The 11,582-nt window shown below is 40.0% G+C and overlaps 1 protein-coding gene across 1 annotated transcript; it reads left to right on the forward strand.

Annotated features, from left to right (window-relative positions):
- The first annotated feature begins 1,434 nt into the window (after window positions 1-1,434).
- Or5b21 (olfactory receptor family 5 subfamily B member 21) lies at window positions 1,435-2,397 on the forward strand. The gene has a single exon (XM_027944336.2). It carries the CDS (start codon window positions 1,435-1,437, stop codon window positions 2,395-2,397), a length of 963 nt encoding a protein of 320 aa, XP_027800137.2.
- The last annotated feature ends 9,185 nt before the right edge of the window (window positions 2,398-11,582 follow it).

Raw genomic sequence — 11,582 nt, forward strand, 5'->3', positions numbered from 1 at the left:
ATGTGCCCACAGGCATGTGCCAACGTGCCCAGCTACACTCAGTTTTAATTGAGGAATAAACTCACAAAGACCTTAAACAAAACCTTAAAATCTCTGGATTTAGTATCAAACAATCCAGGGTTTTTTTGTTTTGTTTTGTTTTGTTGTGTTTTTAAAAAACTTTTTTTAGTGTTGGGTATTGAATTTGGGCTCTTGACCACTGAGTTACATTTCCAGCCCTTTTTATTTTGTGATAGGATCTTATTAATTTGTACAGGCTGTTCTTGATCTTGTGATTCTCCTACCTGAGGCTCCCAAGAAGCTGGGATTGAAGGTGAATGCCACTATGCTTGGGAAGTGTTTTAATTCTACCTCCAACACTTATTCACTCATGTGAATTTGATTATTATTCACTTAACAATTATTATTATTATTTGGAGTAGTATCACTGTGATTATTAGTGATTATTTTTGTTGTTGTTATATAATAATACCACTCCATGGAGTTCCAATGAAAAGATTCTCAATTTCAGGAGAAGATAGTAGTTGGGAAAAGGAAACTAGATATAAAATAGACTGTCAACAGGAAATAGACTAAAGTAAGAAGGAAAAGTACTCTGTTTACATGTTTTCAATCATGGAGCATTGTTTATAAAGGTAAAGTATAAATTACAAATTAAAGGTGGAAGATTATCATAAATACAGTTTTTTTCCTTGTGTAAATTGTGGAAAATAATAAGTTTCTTCCCAAGGTGTTGGAATGAGGGTTAAATGGGTTAAATGCAGGCAGAGACCTTGGAGAAGTATCTGTCATACAGATATTAAGACTTCTATAATTAATACTATCAATCATAAGATGCAGAAAATTTCAGAGAATCTTTAGTGAATCTATACTTTGAAGTGGAATGAGAAAGACACAGAACAACGGACTTCTACTTCATAGTTTTCTCTTTTGGATTTTAAAAAATTCAGTAAAATTTTAAATACTATGCTGTCAGACACATCCAAATCATAATTTGTATTTTTATCATGTGAGTATGTAGAAGAATTCAACCTTCGAGTGCATGGACTTTGGATTGAGAAACATAAAAAGATAAACTTTGATTTTGACTTTTACTTCTTAGATAAACTTTCCCAATAGTAAGCTCACCTAATCTCAATTTTCTTATCTATGAAACAGGCAGAATAGCACCTATCTCACTGGATTAGACACTATAGTAAAATAGACTGATCTAGCGTGTATCTTACTTGAGTACATTCTCAGTATATATTAGTTTTTCTTTTTGGGATGCTGGGGATCAAACCCAGCACGCCAGGCAAGCACTCTACCACTGAGCTACATCCCCAGCCCAGTTTTCTATTTTTATATTGTTCTATCATCCTTTCTTATAATTTTATTTGAGTTTCCTTGCCTTTTTTTTTTCTTTAATCACCAGGTGAATTCAAGCTGACTTCAATGGAGAACAACACAGAAGTGACAGAGTTCATCCTGTTAGGATTAACAGATGACCCCAAGCTTCAGGTGCTGCTCCTCTTGGTATTTTTATTCATCTACCTCATCACTCTGGTTGGGAATGGCGGTATGATGGTGATCATCCTCTTAGACTCCCGTCTCCACACTCCCATGTACTTCTTCCTCAGTAACCTCTCCTTTGTAGATCTGAGCTACTCATCAGCTGTGGCTCCCAAGATGGTGGCTGCAATGCACACAGGGAACAAGGTCATCTCCTATAATGGATGCGCCGCTCAGTTCTTCTTCTTTGTGGGTTTTGCCACTGTAGAGTGCTACCTCCTGGCCTCCATGGCCTATGACCGCTATGCAGCAGTGTGTAGGCCTCTTCAATACACCGCCACCATGACAGCGGGTGTGTGCACACTCTTGACTCTTGGTTCCTACGTCTGTGGCTTCCTCAATGCCTCCATCCACACAGCAGACACCTTCAGTCTCTCCTTCTGTGGGCCTCATGAAATTAATCATTTTTTCTGCGACAAGCCCCCTCTCCTGGCTCTCGCGTGCTCTGACACACACACCAGCAAGTTGGATGTCTTAATTGTTGTGGGTTTCAATGTCTTATTCACCCTCCTGGTCATCCTCATCTCTTACCTCTTCATCTACGTGGCCATTCGAAACATGCATTCTTCTGAAGGACGGAAGAAGGCCTTCTCCACCTGTGCTTCCCACCTCACCGCGGTCTCCATCTTCTACGGCACCATCATCTTCATGTACTTACAGCCCACCTCTGACCAGTTCATGGACACAGACAAAGTCGCCTCTGTGTTCTACTCTGTAGTGATTCCCATGTTGAACCCCTTGATCTACAGCCTGAGGAACAAAGAAGTGAAAAGGGCACTCTGGAAAATATTCAACAAAAATAATCCCCAATCTTTAAGTGTGAGCAGGAAGAAGTCAGGAAACTAAGGGATAAACCATCTCTCAGACCCAAATGCCTTCATGGCTTTTGAGGTCTGGGCGATTTCAGTTCTTTCTTCCCCAAGAACAGTGGTTATTTCCTCAGTGAAGAGAAGTTGTAAAAAGCAGCACTTTGAAATGTCTCACTCAGGAAGATAATCTTAGGTTTAGAGAACAACTACATGGGACATTCAGACCCTTCCTCATTAGCTTCTTGATGTGGTTTAAAGCAGAAGATTAAAGGCTACAGCTGAATGTACTGAATTTCCCCTCCCTATTTTTAACTGTAAGATAATTTCCATTCACTATTAAATTTGGAATAAGGATCATATCATATTTGTAATATTTGTCAACAACAATGCACAGTATTGTGTTTTGAAATTCTTTGGCCTATGGATTTGAAAGTTAGTTTCTTTTTTTAATTAATGATTATTTCAATTATATATATTTATGGATTGTCATGTGATAATTTAATACACTTAAACAATATGTAAAGATCAAATTAGGATAATTAGCACTTCCATTTCCTTAAACTATTTTTTTGGTCAAATTTCTGATTAACATGTAATTGTTTAATGTGGACAAAAGATGTTTCAGTGATTATGTTATTTATTTATTTTTATGGTACCAGGGATTGAACCCAGAGACACTTTTTCACTGAGCTGTATCCCCACACCTTTTTAATTTTTCATTTTGAGATAGGGTTTTCCTAAGTTACTAAAATTGACCTCAAAATTATGGTCCTCCTGCCTCAGCCTCCTGAGTTACTAGGATTACAGTTATGTGCCCCGCTTCAGTGGCTTTAAGGTTTCAGCAAAGGTGGCAATTTCAAGGAGAGGGCACTGGACCAAAAGACAGATGATCTGGGGTTAAATCCTTCCACACGTCAGCCCCACTTACATTTCCACTCTCTCACAGGTTCTGTGCCACTCTATCCTCCATCTCCTTCAACTGAAGTTCTGAGGTCATTCTGGTAAATTACTATTATTATATTATATCATTATGTTATTTTATAATAACTATTATTATTATTATTTAAAAACAAACTGCCTTTTATATGGAAGGATGAAGCAGTTTCAGTAGATGAATTACTTATAATTTAACCTGAAGAAACATACCTTTCTTTAGAGAACCTGTGCTCTGTTCTACGCATTTGGTTTCTGTCTAGCTTAATTACCAAAGCTTGCAAAAGATTTGGAGAATAAAAGCAGTTTTTCCAAGGGCTGTGAAAGAAGATATTTGTCTTCTGAATTAAATTATTACATTTCTCATTACCTTTAAGTTCGATAAGTCTATTATGGATACACATAATAGTTTTCTAGGCCCTCTTTGCTTTTACTTATTATTATTATTATTATTATTATTATTATTATTATTATTATTTTAGTAATTCATCTCACTTTTGGATTCCTGTTGCCTTCTGATGCTCTGTAATTAGGTGCTATCAGAATGTTAAAAAATCTGCCCGGAAAAACAATCTGCCTGGAAACTTACTTCTTAAGATGGGTGATGTGATAATGCACAGTGCTAGTCCACCTTTAGGTCTTGTTTCATGTGCTAAATGGTGTGAGCAAATGTGTGTGCGTGGGTAGAGAGCGATTCATTTTGCTTCTCACATATCAACTGCTTGATGGTGTTTTTAGCTATAATTAATCTAAGTCTCCATGCAGTTCAGGACTTCGGCATGTAAAAAGAAAAACAAAAACTCTCCCAAAGCAAACAAATTAATTTTTTAGTTTAAATGTGAAGCCCAGAAATCGTCGTTGTCTAAATCAGCTGGCTTAGAAGATCAACTTAATTTTGAGACTCTTGGACACTATCACTCACAGGGCAGACTCCTTCTGGGGAGAGTAAATCATAGGTCGGGTGGAGAAAGGAACAAAGAAGGACTTTTGGAACAGGAGGCCAACCTGTAGGAAAAGTTTTCCCTGGCACATGGCCACCACCACCTGGAAAGATCAGGAGCTTCCGACTCCATGGTCTGGACAACCTATAGCTGCCTCATCTCTCCTGCCTCCCCTCTTCTTTAGCAGGTAGCCTCATGCAGCAGCACACAGAAGAACAGCCTCTAAAGACCAGGATGTTCTGCACATAGGTGTCCTTCCAGGACTTAGGGGAGGTTCTATGGCTCCTGAGTGCTAGAGTTGGAGATGAGCTGGGAGCAGCTCCCCAAGCATCAAGTGCATTCCACTCCATTCAGCTGTGTCCCCCACTTGATGTGGTTGATATTTCCTCCTCTTCCTGTTCTCCCCTCTCTGTTTTCTCTTTCCCTTTTTCTCTTCCTCCTTTTCGTCCTCATCTTCTCTTCCTTCTTCTATGCTTAGCCTGAGCAAAAACTTTCCTCATAGCTAAGCCTCTAGATCTGAATGAAAGACAGAGGTTTGGGATCCATATGTCATAACTGTTACAGGACACAGGAAGGTGAGTTTCTGGGTGTGTTTCTTTATGCCCCTACATTCCAGGTTAGGCCGAAAGGTGTGCATCTTCTAAGAGTTAAAGACCTGATGCCTACATAGGTCTATTTTCTGCTGAAATCACCTCAGAAAAGGATAGTATTCGAGTGCAAATGAGTATACAACAATACTAGTTTTAGTATTGAGAGCTGGACCAAGATCCTTATTCTTCTCATCGGTTGTCTGGCCTCAGAGAGGTCATTTAGCCTCTCTGTACCCAACACACAGGGTAAACTGTGACGATAGCATGAAATGAGTATGTGAACATGCCCATCATGAGGAACCTGTGTTTAGCACAGCCGAGAGCCCTACACTAGCCCTTCACTGAGCTGACCTTGCACTTCCCCCTTTGACTCCTCAGCTCCCTCACTCCCACCACCCCATCTAAGCCCAAGTCTTTACTTTCAACCCTTGTTCAACCTCCTCTCCTCGAATCTCCCAGTTCACTAGGACACGAGAACGTTTTCTTCTTGAAACTAAACCAAAGTGGTTTATATTTGCTCAAAAAGATACTGCAACAAGGACAAATGGTTTAGTAACAGGGAAACCATTCATAAGTAAAAAGTTTTTCCTAAAAAACAAGGGCTGAGGCTGTAGCTCTCTGGTATAGTGCTTGCCTCGCATGTGTGAGGCACTGTGTTCAAACCCCAGCACCACATAAAAATAAATAAAGATACTCTGTGTTCATATACAGCTAAATAAATATTTTTAAAAAACCAGAAATACTATTATTCAAGCTGGTCACCTACTCATTTACTCTTGAATCTGAGTAATCTCTAGGTGTTTGAAAAATAAAATCCACCCTCCCGGGATAGTACTTTTCCACTAGTGAGGAGAGAGAGTGAGCGGACTCATTTCAATGAGTGAGTGGTTTCATTTCAAGCTGGCATGACATGAGTGCTCACTTACAGAAGCTCTCAGAAGGAGATGTCTTGTCACTAGCAAGGTGTCAGTGGGCAGAGCACACATTACAGTGGGGAGCTTTCCACTTCCACAGGGGAGATCTGTCAACCGAGACTGGATGCCCACGTGGTGATTAACAACTCTCCTCTCCCTGCAGGAATGAAGGAGAGGAGCTCTGAGAAAGACCTGCCACTCCAGGCCATGCTACAAGGTACTTCCTATTTGAAACACCCAAAGCAGACCGTGAAAACCCATACATCCGGGCAATCACATATATCAGCTTGGATTATTCTTTTGAAAAAATAATGTGAGTCTCTGTGCATTAGATGACTTGTTTGGCTTTTGGTATAAGGAGTGAAAAAATTAAAATGTTAGAATTCCTTGACAATTGATGCTGAAATTGCAGAGTCATGGACTCCTTAATCCTTGTAGAATCTTTAAAAATAATCCAAATAGTACAATTACTATGTGTCAATTAAAAAGAAAATTGATGACATTAAACAAAACAATCTAAATCAACTCTCACATTTTACAATTGAAAGCCTGAGCCCCACAGTTTAACATGCTTGTTAATCTCACAGAGAAGCAAATCTTGCTTGACTCTTTTTGATACTCTGTACTCTATGCAATATTGATGAGTCAAAAGACATCCTTATTTTTTTTTTCCACATTTTTTGGGTGCATTATATTTATACTCAATGGTGTGATTTGTTGTTAGGTATTCATACATGCGCACGATATAACATTATAATCTGATCAAAATAATTCCCCAGTCCTTCCCTCTCTATCCCCTCCTCCCACCCCTTGGTCTTTTTTCCTCTATTCTGCTGATTTTTAATTTTTATTTTCGCTTTTCTTTTTTTTCTTCTTCTCTAGTTTTCATAGTTTCCACATCTGAAAGTAAACACAGAACTCTTGACCTTTTGACTTTGGTTTATTTCACTAAACATAATGTCCTAAAGTTCCATCCATTTTCCTGCACATGACATAATTTCATTTTTTAAGGCTGTATGAAACTCCATTGTGCATATATACTACATTTTCTTTATCCATTCATGTATTCACGGAACCTAGGCTGGTTCCGTAGTTCAGCTATTGTGAATTGTACCGCAATATACATGACTAGGCATGTATCACTGTAGTATGCTAATTTTTTAAAATGTCTAAATTTTTCATTTGTTCACCATACAATAGGTTTTGGGGTTTCAGTTTTGCAGTTGAGGAAACCAAAGCTTTGAGAAATTACTTACCTGACTACTGTTTAAAAAGAGGAGTGAAGATCTGTACCTCTTTGTCTTCCCTACCTAATCTGCTGAGAAAAGAAAAGCAGCCATCTATTTGGTGAATTTCAAAAGAGGTCTTATTTGATGTTCAAATCGCTTACTGTCTTTCGGGATGAATCCTTATCATGTGGAAAGTGCTCTGGAGAACACAAAGACATGTCAGAGTCTAAGATGTAATTCCCACTTCAGCAAAACAAAGCTTCCTGAATATGTGTTGGCTGATGTAATGCACTTTGAGGTTAATGACTCAAGTGTTCAATAACCTTGCCAGCAGGAATTTTCCCTGTACTCCACAGAACAGGAATGGATGAGGGCATATTTGTGCTCAGTCTCCGTGGTTGGAGTTGGCTCTTTGAATGCTGCAGCCCACAGAGAGAGCCAAGCTCCAGCCACTCTTCACTGGCACAAGCTGCAGTAAAGGCGTGGTGTGAGGTCTGTGGGGAAACCAAATGATATACAATCGTGCCTCCTTCAAGAGCAGCTTATAAATAATGCAGTGGGACAAGGCACCTGTTTCTAGATAGATAACAGTTCACAGCATTCGTGTCCATTGTCAAGTGAGTAATACAGAGAATAATAACTAGAGCTCTTTAAGGATAAAAAAGAAATATCTGGGGCTGAGGTTGTGGCTCAGTGGTAGAGCGCTTGCCTCGTATGTGTGAGGCCCTGGGTTTGATCAGCACCACATACGAATAAATAAATAAAAATATTGTGTCCATCTACAACTAAAAAAAAAAAGAAAGAAAGAAAAAGAAAAAGAAACATCTGAACAGGGCAGGTTCCTAGGAGGAGGCAGGACTTGAGCCACAGAATTCCAAGATAAGAGACAGCTTCTCTGTTTCATATAACCTCTTGTCTCTGAGCCAATTTCTTCACCATCAGAGCGGACATCAAAGCCCCAGCCCTACCCTCCTCAAGCTCTTCTGAGAATCGAATGAAGTAACTGGCAGGAAAGCATTTGCAAAATTGCTACCCTATCTTAACTACAGTAGTGCTGTTGGTAGTGCAATTATAAGCAGAGCTGAATGGGGTGTTCTTAACCAAACACTGGAACTTGGGTATGGAAATGGGATTGGACACGGCATATTGGCAGGAGATTGAAAGAGAGATTGAAAGAAAGTAGACCATTCAGATTAAGTGAGTGAACCACTAATTCCTGAATCCATTACTTCTACAGATGATTGGGACTCTTTTCCATGAGACTAGAGGCAGAGCCTGAGAATAAAAACATCCTCACAGAGAATCATACTTTCATAGAGGAATTTCTGTAGGATCCTACCACTGAGCTTTCCGTCTCCAAGCCCAAGGATCTCACTCCCTGTTCATGATGTAGAATTTCTCAGTTGCCTCTCTATATTTCACAAGGGGTGTGTTTGTGTGTGTGTGTGTGTGTGTGTATGAGAGAAGATATTTTTAATATATTTAACCAGCAAAAATTTAGTGCACATATGTACACAAACACCCATAGTACACACAATATACTGAATATTTATATATATGTACATATATTTATTTAAAAATGCATCACAGTAAAAATTTTCTAGAAAGTATACCACACATAACTCCTATATTCAAAAAGTTCATATAAATTTCTGCTACATGTGTTTCTATACATATATCTCAGTTCAAAAATTATATTCAACAGAGTTCCTATATTCAAGAAGTTTATTGTATAAACTAAAGGGGGAGATAAGACCTGCCATAAGTAACTTTAATTATATATAGTAAATTACATAAACCCCAAAGAAAGATACATATAATATGGTGAGTAATGAAAGATAAATCTCAGGGTGGGAGGAAATTAAAGAAGAGAGTATTTTGTTTTAGACAAAAAATGATAGAGCAAAATGGGAAGGAAGCCAGGCAGCTGCATTAGCAGAGAGTGTTACATAACATCTGTGAAAAGAAGCACTAGAAAATAAGTTTGGATCGATGTGATGGAGCCTGACTGTAGCAGGTATTCTCTTTCAGATTAAAGTTTTCAAATTTAAGCCACAGATTTAAACTAAAGAAATCGTGGATATCATGCAGACAGATATCAGAGCTAAAGGGAGGATCCCAACTACCGTGGGAGAATTGCCTATACACCTGTGTTAAAATGAAGCACTTGTTCCCGTCAGGGAAACTGGTCAGCTTATGTGTGATCACGCATCCATCTAAAAACTTATTCAAGGACCTGGTCTAGCAGCAGACATTGGTCATTATTTTTGTGCATCCAGGATTCACTTTCCTTCTTAAAAACATCTGACTTTCTTGGGAACTGATCTCAAACTCTTTGGGTTGGTGGGTGAAGAGCTCTCAAGTTTGTCTTGCCAAGGCAAGAAGAACCTCCCTTCCCCGCCCTCTGGAGAGAGCTTCCGAGAGAGAAATACATGGAGGCAGATAGACTGGCAGACACCAGTTCTGCACTCAGGTCATGAAAGTTATCACTTTCCTAAACTTGGATCTGAAAGGTCGTGCCAGGACAGCATGGAGGACTGGAGCTCATGTCCTCCAATCTGGATTCTGTCCAGATCCTTCCAGACAGAAGACAGTTTCTTTGCTTCTGACTTCTGTTCCTTAGCCCCACTGAAATGCTCTTGCTTCCTGACATTTTCCAGTTTTCCTTTGATTCTACGAACCTCTTAGTATCCTTTCAATCACCTCCTCCCCTCCCCCTTTTAAAGTATTGGGAGTTGATTTCTTTAATTACACAAGACCAATGTCTCTAGCATGTAAGAAGTAGTCTCCCAGACACTCTACAGTGGACAAGAGATAAGTCATTAACCTCGCGAGACTGAAAAAGCAGAAATGTACAATGTTAAAGACTAGGGCAAAAAAAGCCCTGGATAATACCAGAGAAGTCTATAATTATCACAGGTGGAAAATCAGCAGGAAAATAAATAATGCAGAGAAAGTATCACCATAAAATTTAACCTAGCAGAAAATGAATTAATATAAAGGCATCCATTTTGTAGTCCTTTTTTTTTTTGCTAACAGTTATAACAAAGATTCACACTTGTTTCATAATTGGTGAAAGAGACCTTTGGGCTACGTTTGTTCTACCATCACATGCTACCAAGGAAGGAGCATGGGGGGAGGAAGTGGTCTCCTAAAGTCTCCTGTCCAGGAAGTGGCTGAGCCAGATTTTGAACTGCATTCTGCCATTGCACATTGCCTCACATAACACAGCTGCTCTGGCGGGTAGCCACAACCCCTTCCGTGCTTGTGAGCACCCATTTAGTTTACTTCTCACTGGATGTTTTCAATACCATCACCCTTTGTTCCCTGTTCAGATTATGGCCACTTTCTATCTGAATCATATGTGAGTGTAGCCAAAGCAAGAGGACCGTCATGTCTGGGAGCCCATAAGTTGCTTTTCAAGTTAATGGCAGTGGCCTCTTCTCTGTAGATTCCTAGTTGACTGTTATATCTTCACACGTCCCTTCTTCAATTCCAAGCACCTCTTATGTCAATAATAGCGTTTCCCATGGGGAAGCAGGGTGAGCCTCCTGGCTCTCACAGGCAAACTCCTTCCAGGAATTGCCACCTCTCCCAGGCTGTGATCCCTTCCTCAGGTTACTGGCATTCAAGACTGGTCATGAAGGGGTACAGAGATCTGGCTCCCTCGTCCTGTTTTGTTGAGACAGCCTGAGGGCTGTCCTTGCTCCCCAGGTCCCTGAAGGTTGGCTGTGTCTTTGTTGCATTGCACCTCAGCTGGACTTCTGCTCCTGTTTGCTGTGGCTGCTGCTAGTATCACAGGTGCTGATCCTGAGCGCACACCTGGGAAGCCACCTTGGATCACAGCCTCGGGGTCTCTTTCAGCCAATCTGTGAGGTTTCCTCCCTCACACCCAGTTCTATGAGAACATCTGATGTTCAAATAATTTTGTTTTAGCTGGAAGCGGTGGCACACGCCTGTAATCCCAGCAGCTCAGGCGGCTGAGACAGGAAGATGGTGAGTTCAAAGCTAGCCCCAGCAACAGCAAGGTGCTAAGCAACTCAGTGAGACCCTGTCTCTAAATAAACTACAAAATAGGGCTGGGGATGTGGCTCAGTGGTTGAGTGCCCCTGAGTTCAATTCCTGGTACAAAATAAATAAATAAATAAATAAATAAATAAATAAATTTGGTTTTACCTCCTTCAGTTTTGTGATTTGTGTTTCTAACTATTTCAGAATACAATTCTCAATCTCCAGGCTTGTTTTTTGAAGTAAGAAGCTTTTGAGGTTAGTGTGCTCAAAATTTCCATTTCCTGTAAAGCACTCTAGAGACCACCCTATCCCCAACCATTTCCTGAGGGTTGCTTGTGTGCTGTGATCTCAGCTAAGCCTCTCACTTTTGTTGTTTCTCACAATCACCCTGTTGTCGTTTATTATCCTACCTTTCTAGTTGGTAAAACCAAGGCTCAGAGATATGAAGTGACTGATGGACGACCAAACAGCTGGAGAAATGTCTCCAACTTCTACTAAACGATAACCTGTGATTTGTGAATCGAATTTCCCATTTTACAGACACATAGGTGTGAAGTGGTAGAACCAGGCTTCCAGTCCACTCTTTGGTTGACTCTGGAAGGCT

This window comes from Marmota flaviventris, chromosome 9 (genome assembly GCF_047511675.1).
Source record: "Marmota flaviventris isolate mMarFla1 chromosome 9, mMarFla1.hap1, whole genome shotgun sequence".
Taxonomy (NCBI): domain Eukaryota; kingdom Metazoa; phylum Chordata; class Mammalia; order Rodentia; family Sciuridae; genus Marmota; species Marmota flaviventris.

Coding starts and splice junctions, on each gene's coding strand:
- Or5b21 (XM_027944336.2), top strand. CDS start 1,435: ATGGAGAACAACACAGAAGTGACAGAGTTCATCCTGTTAGGATTAACA.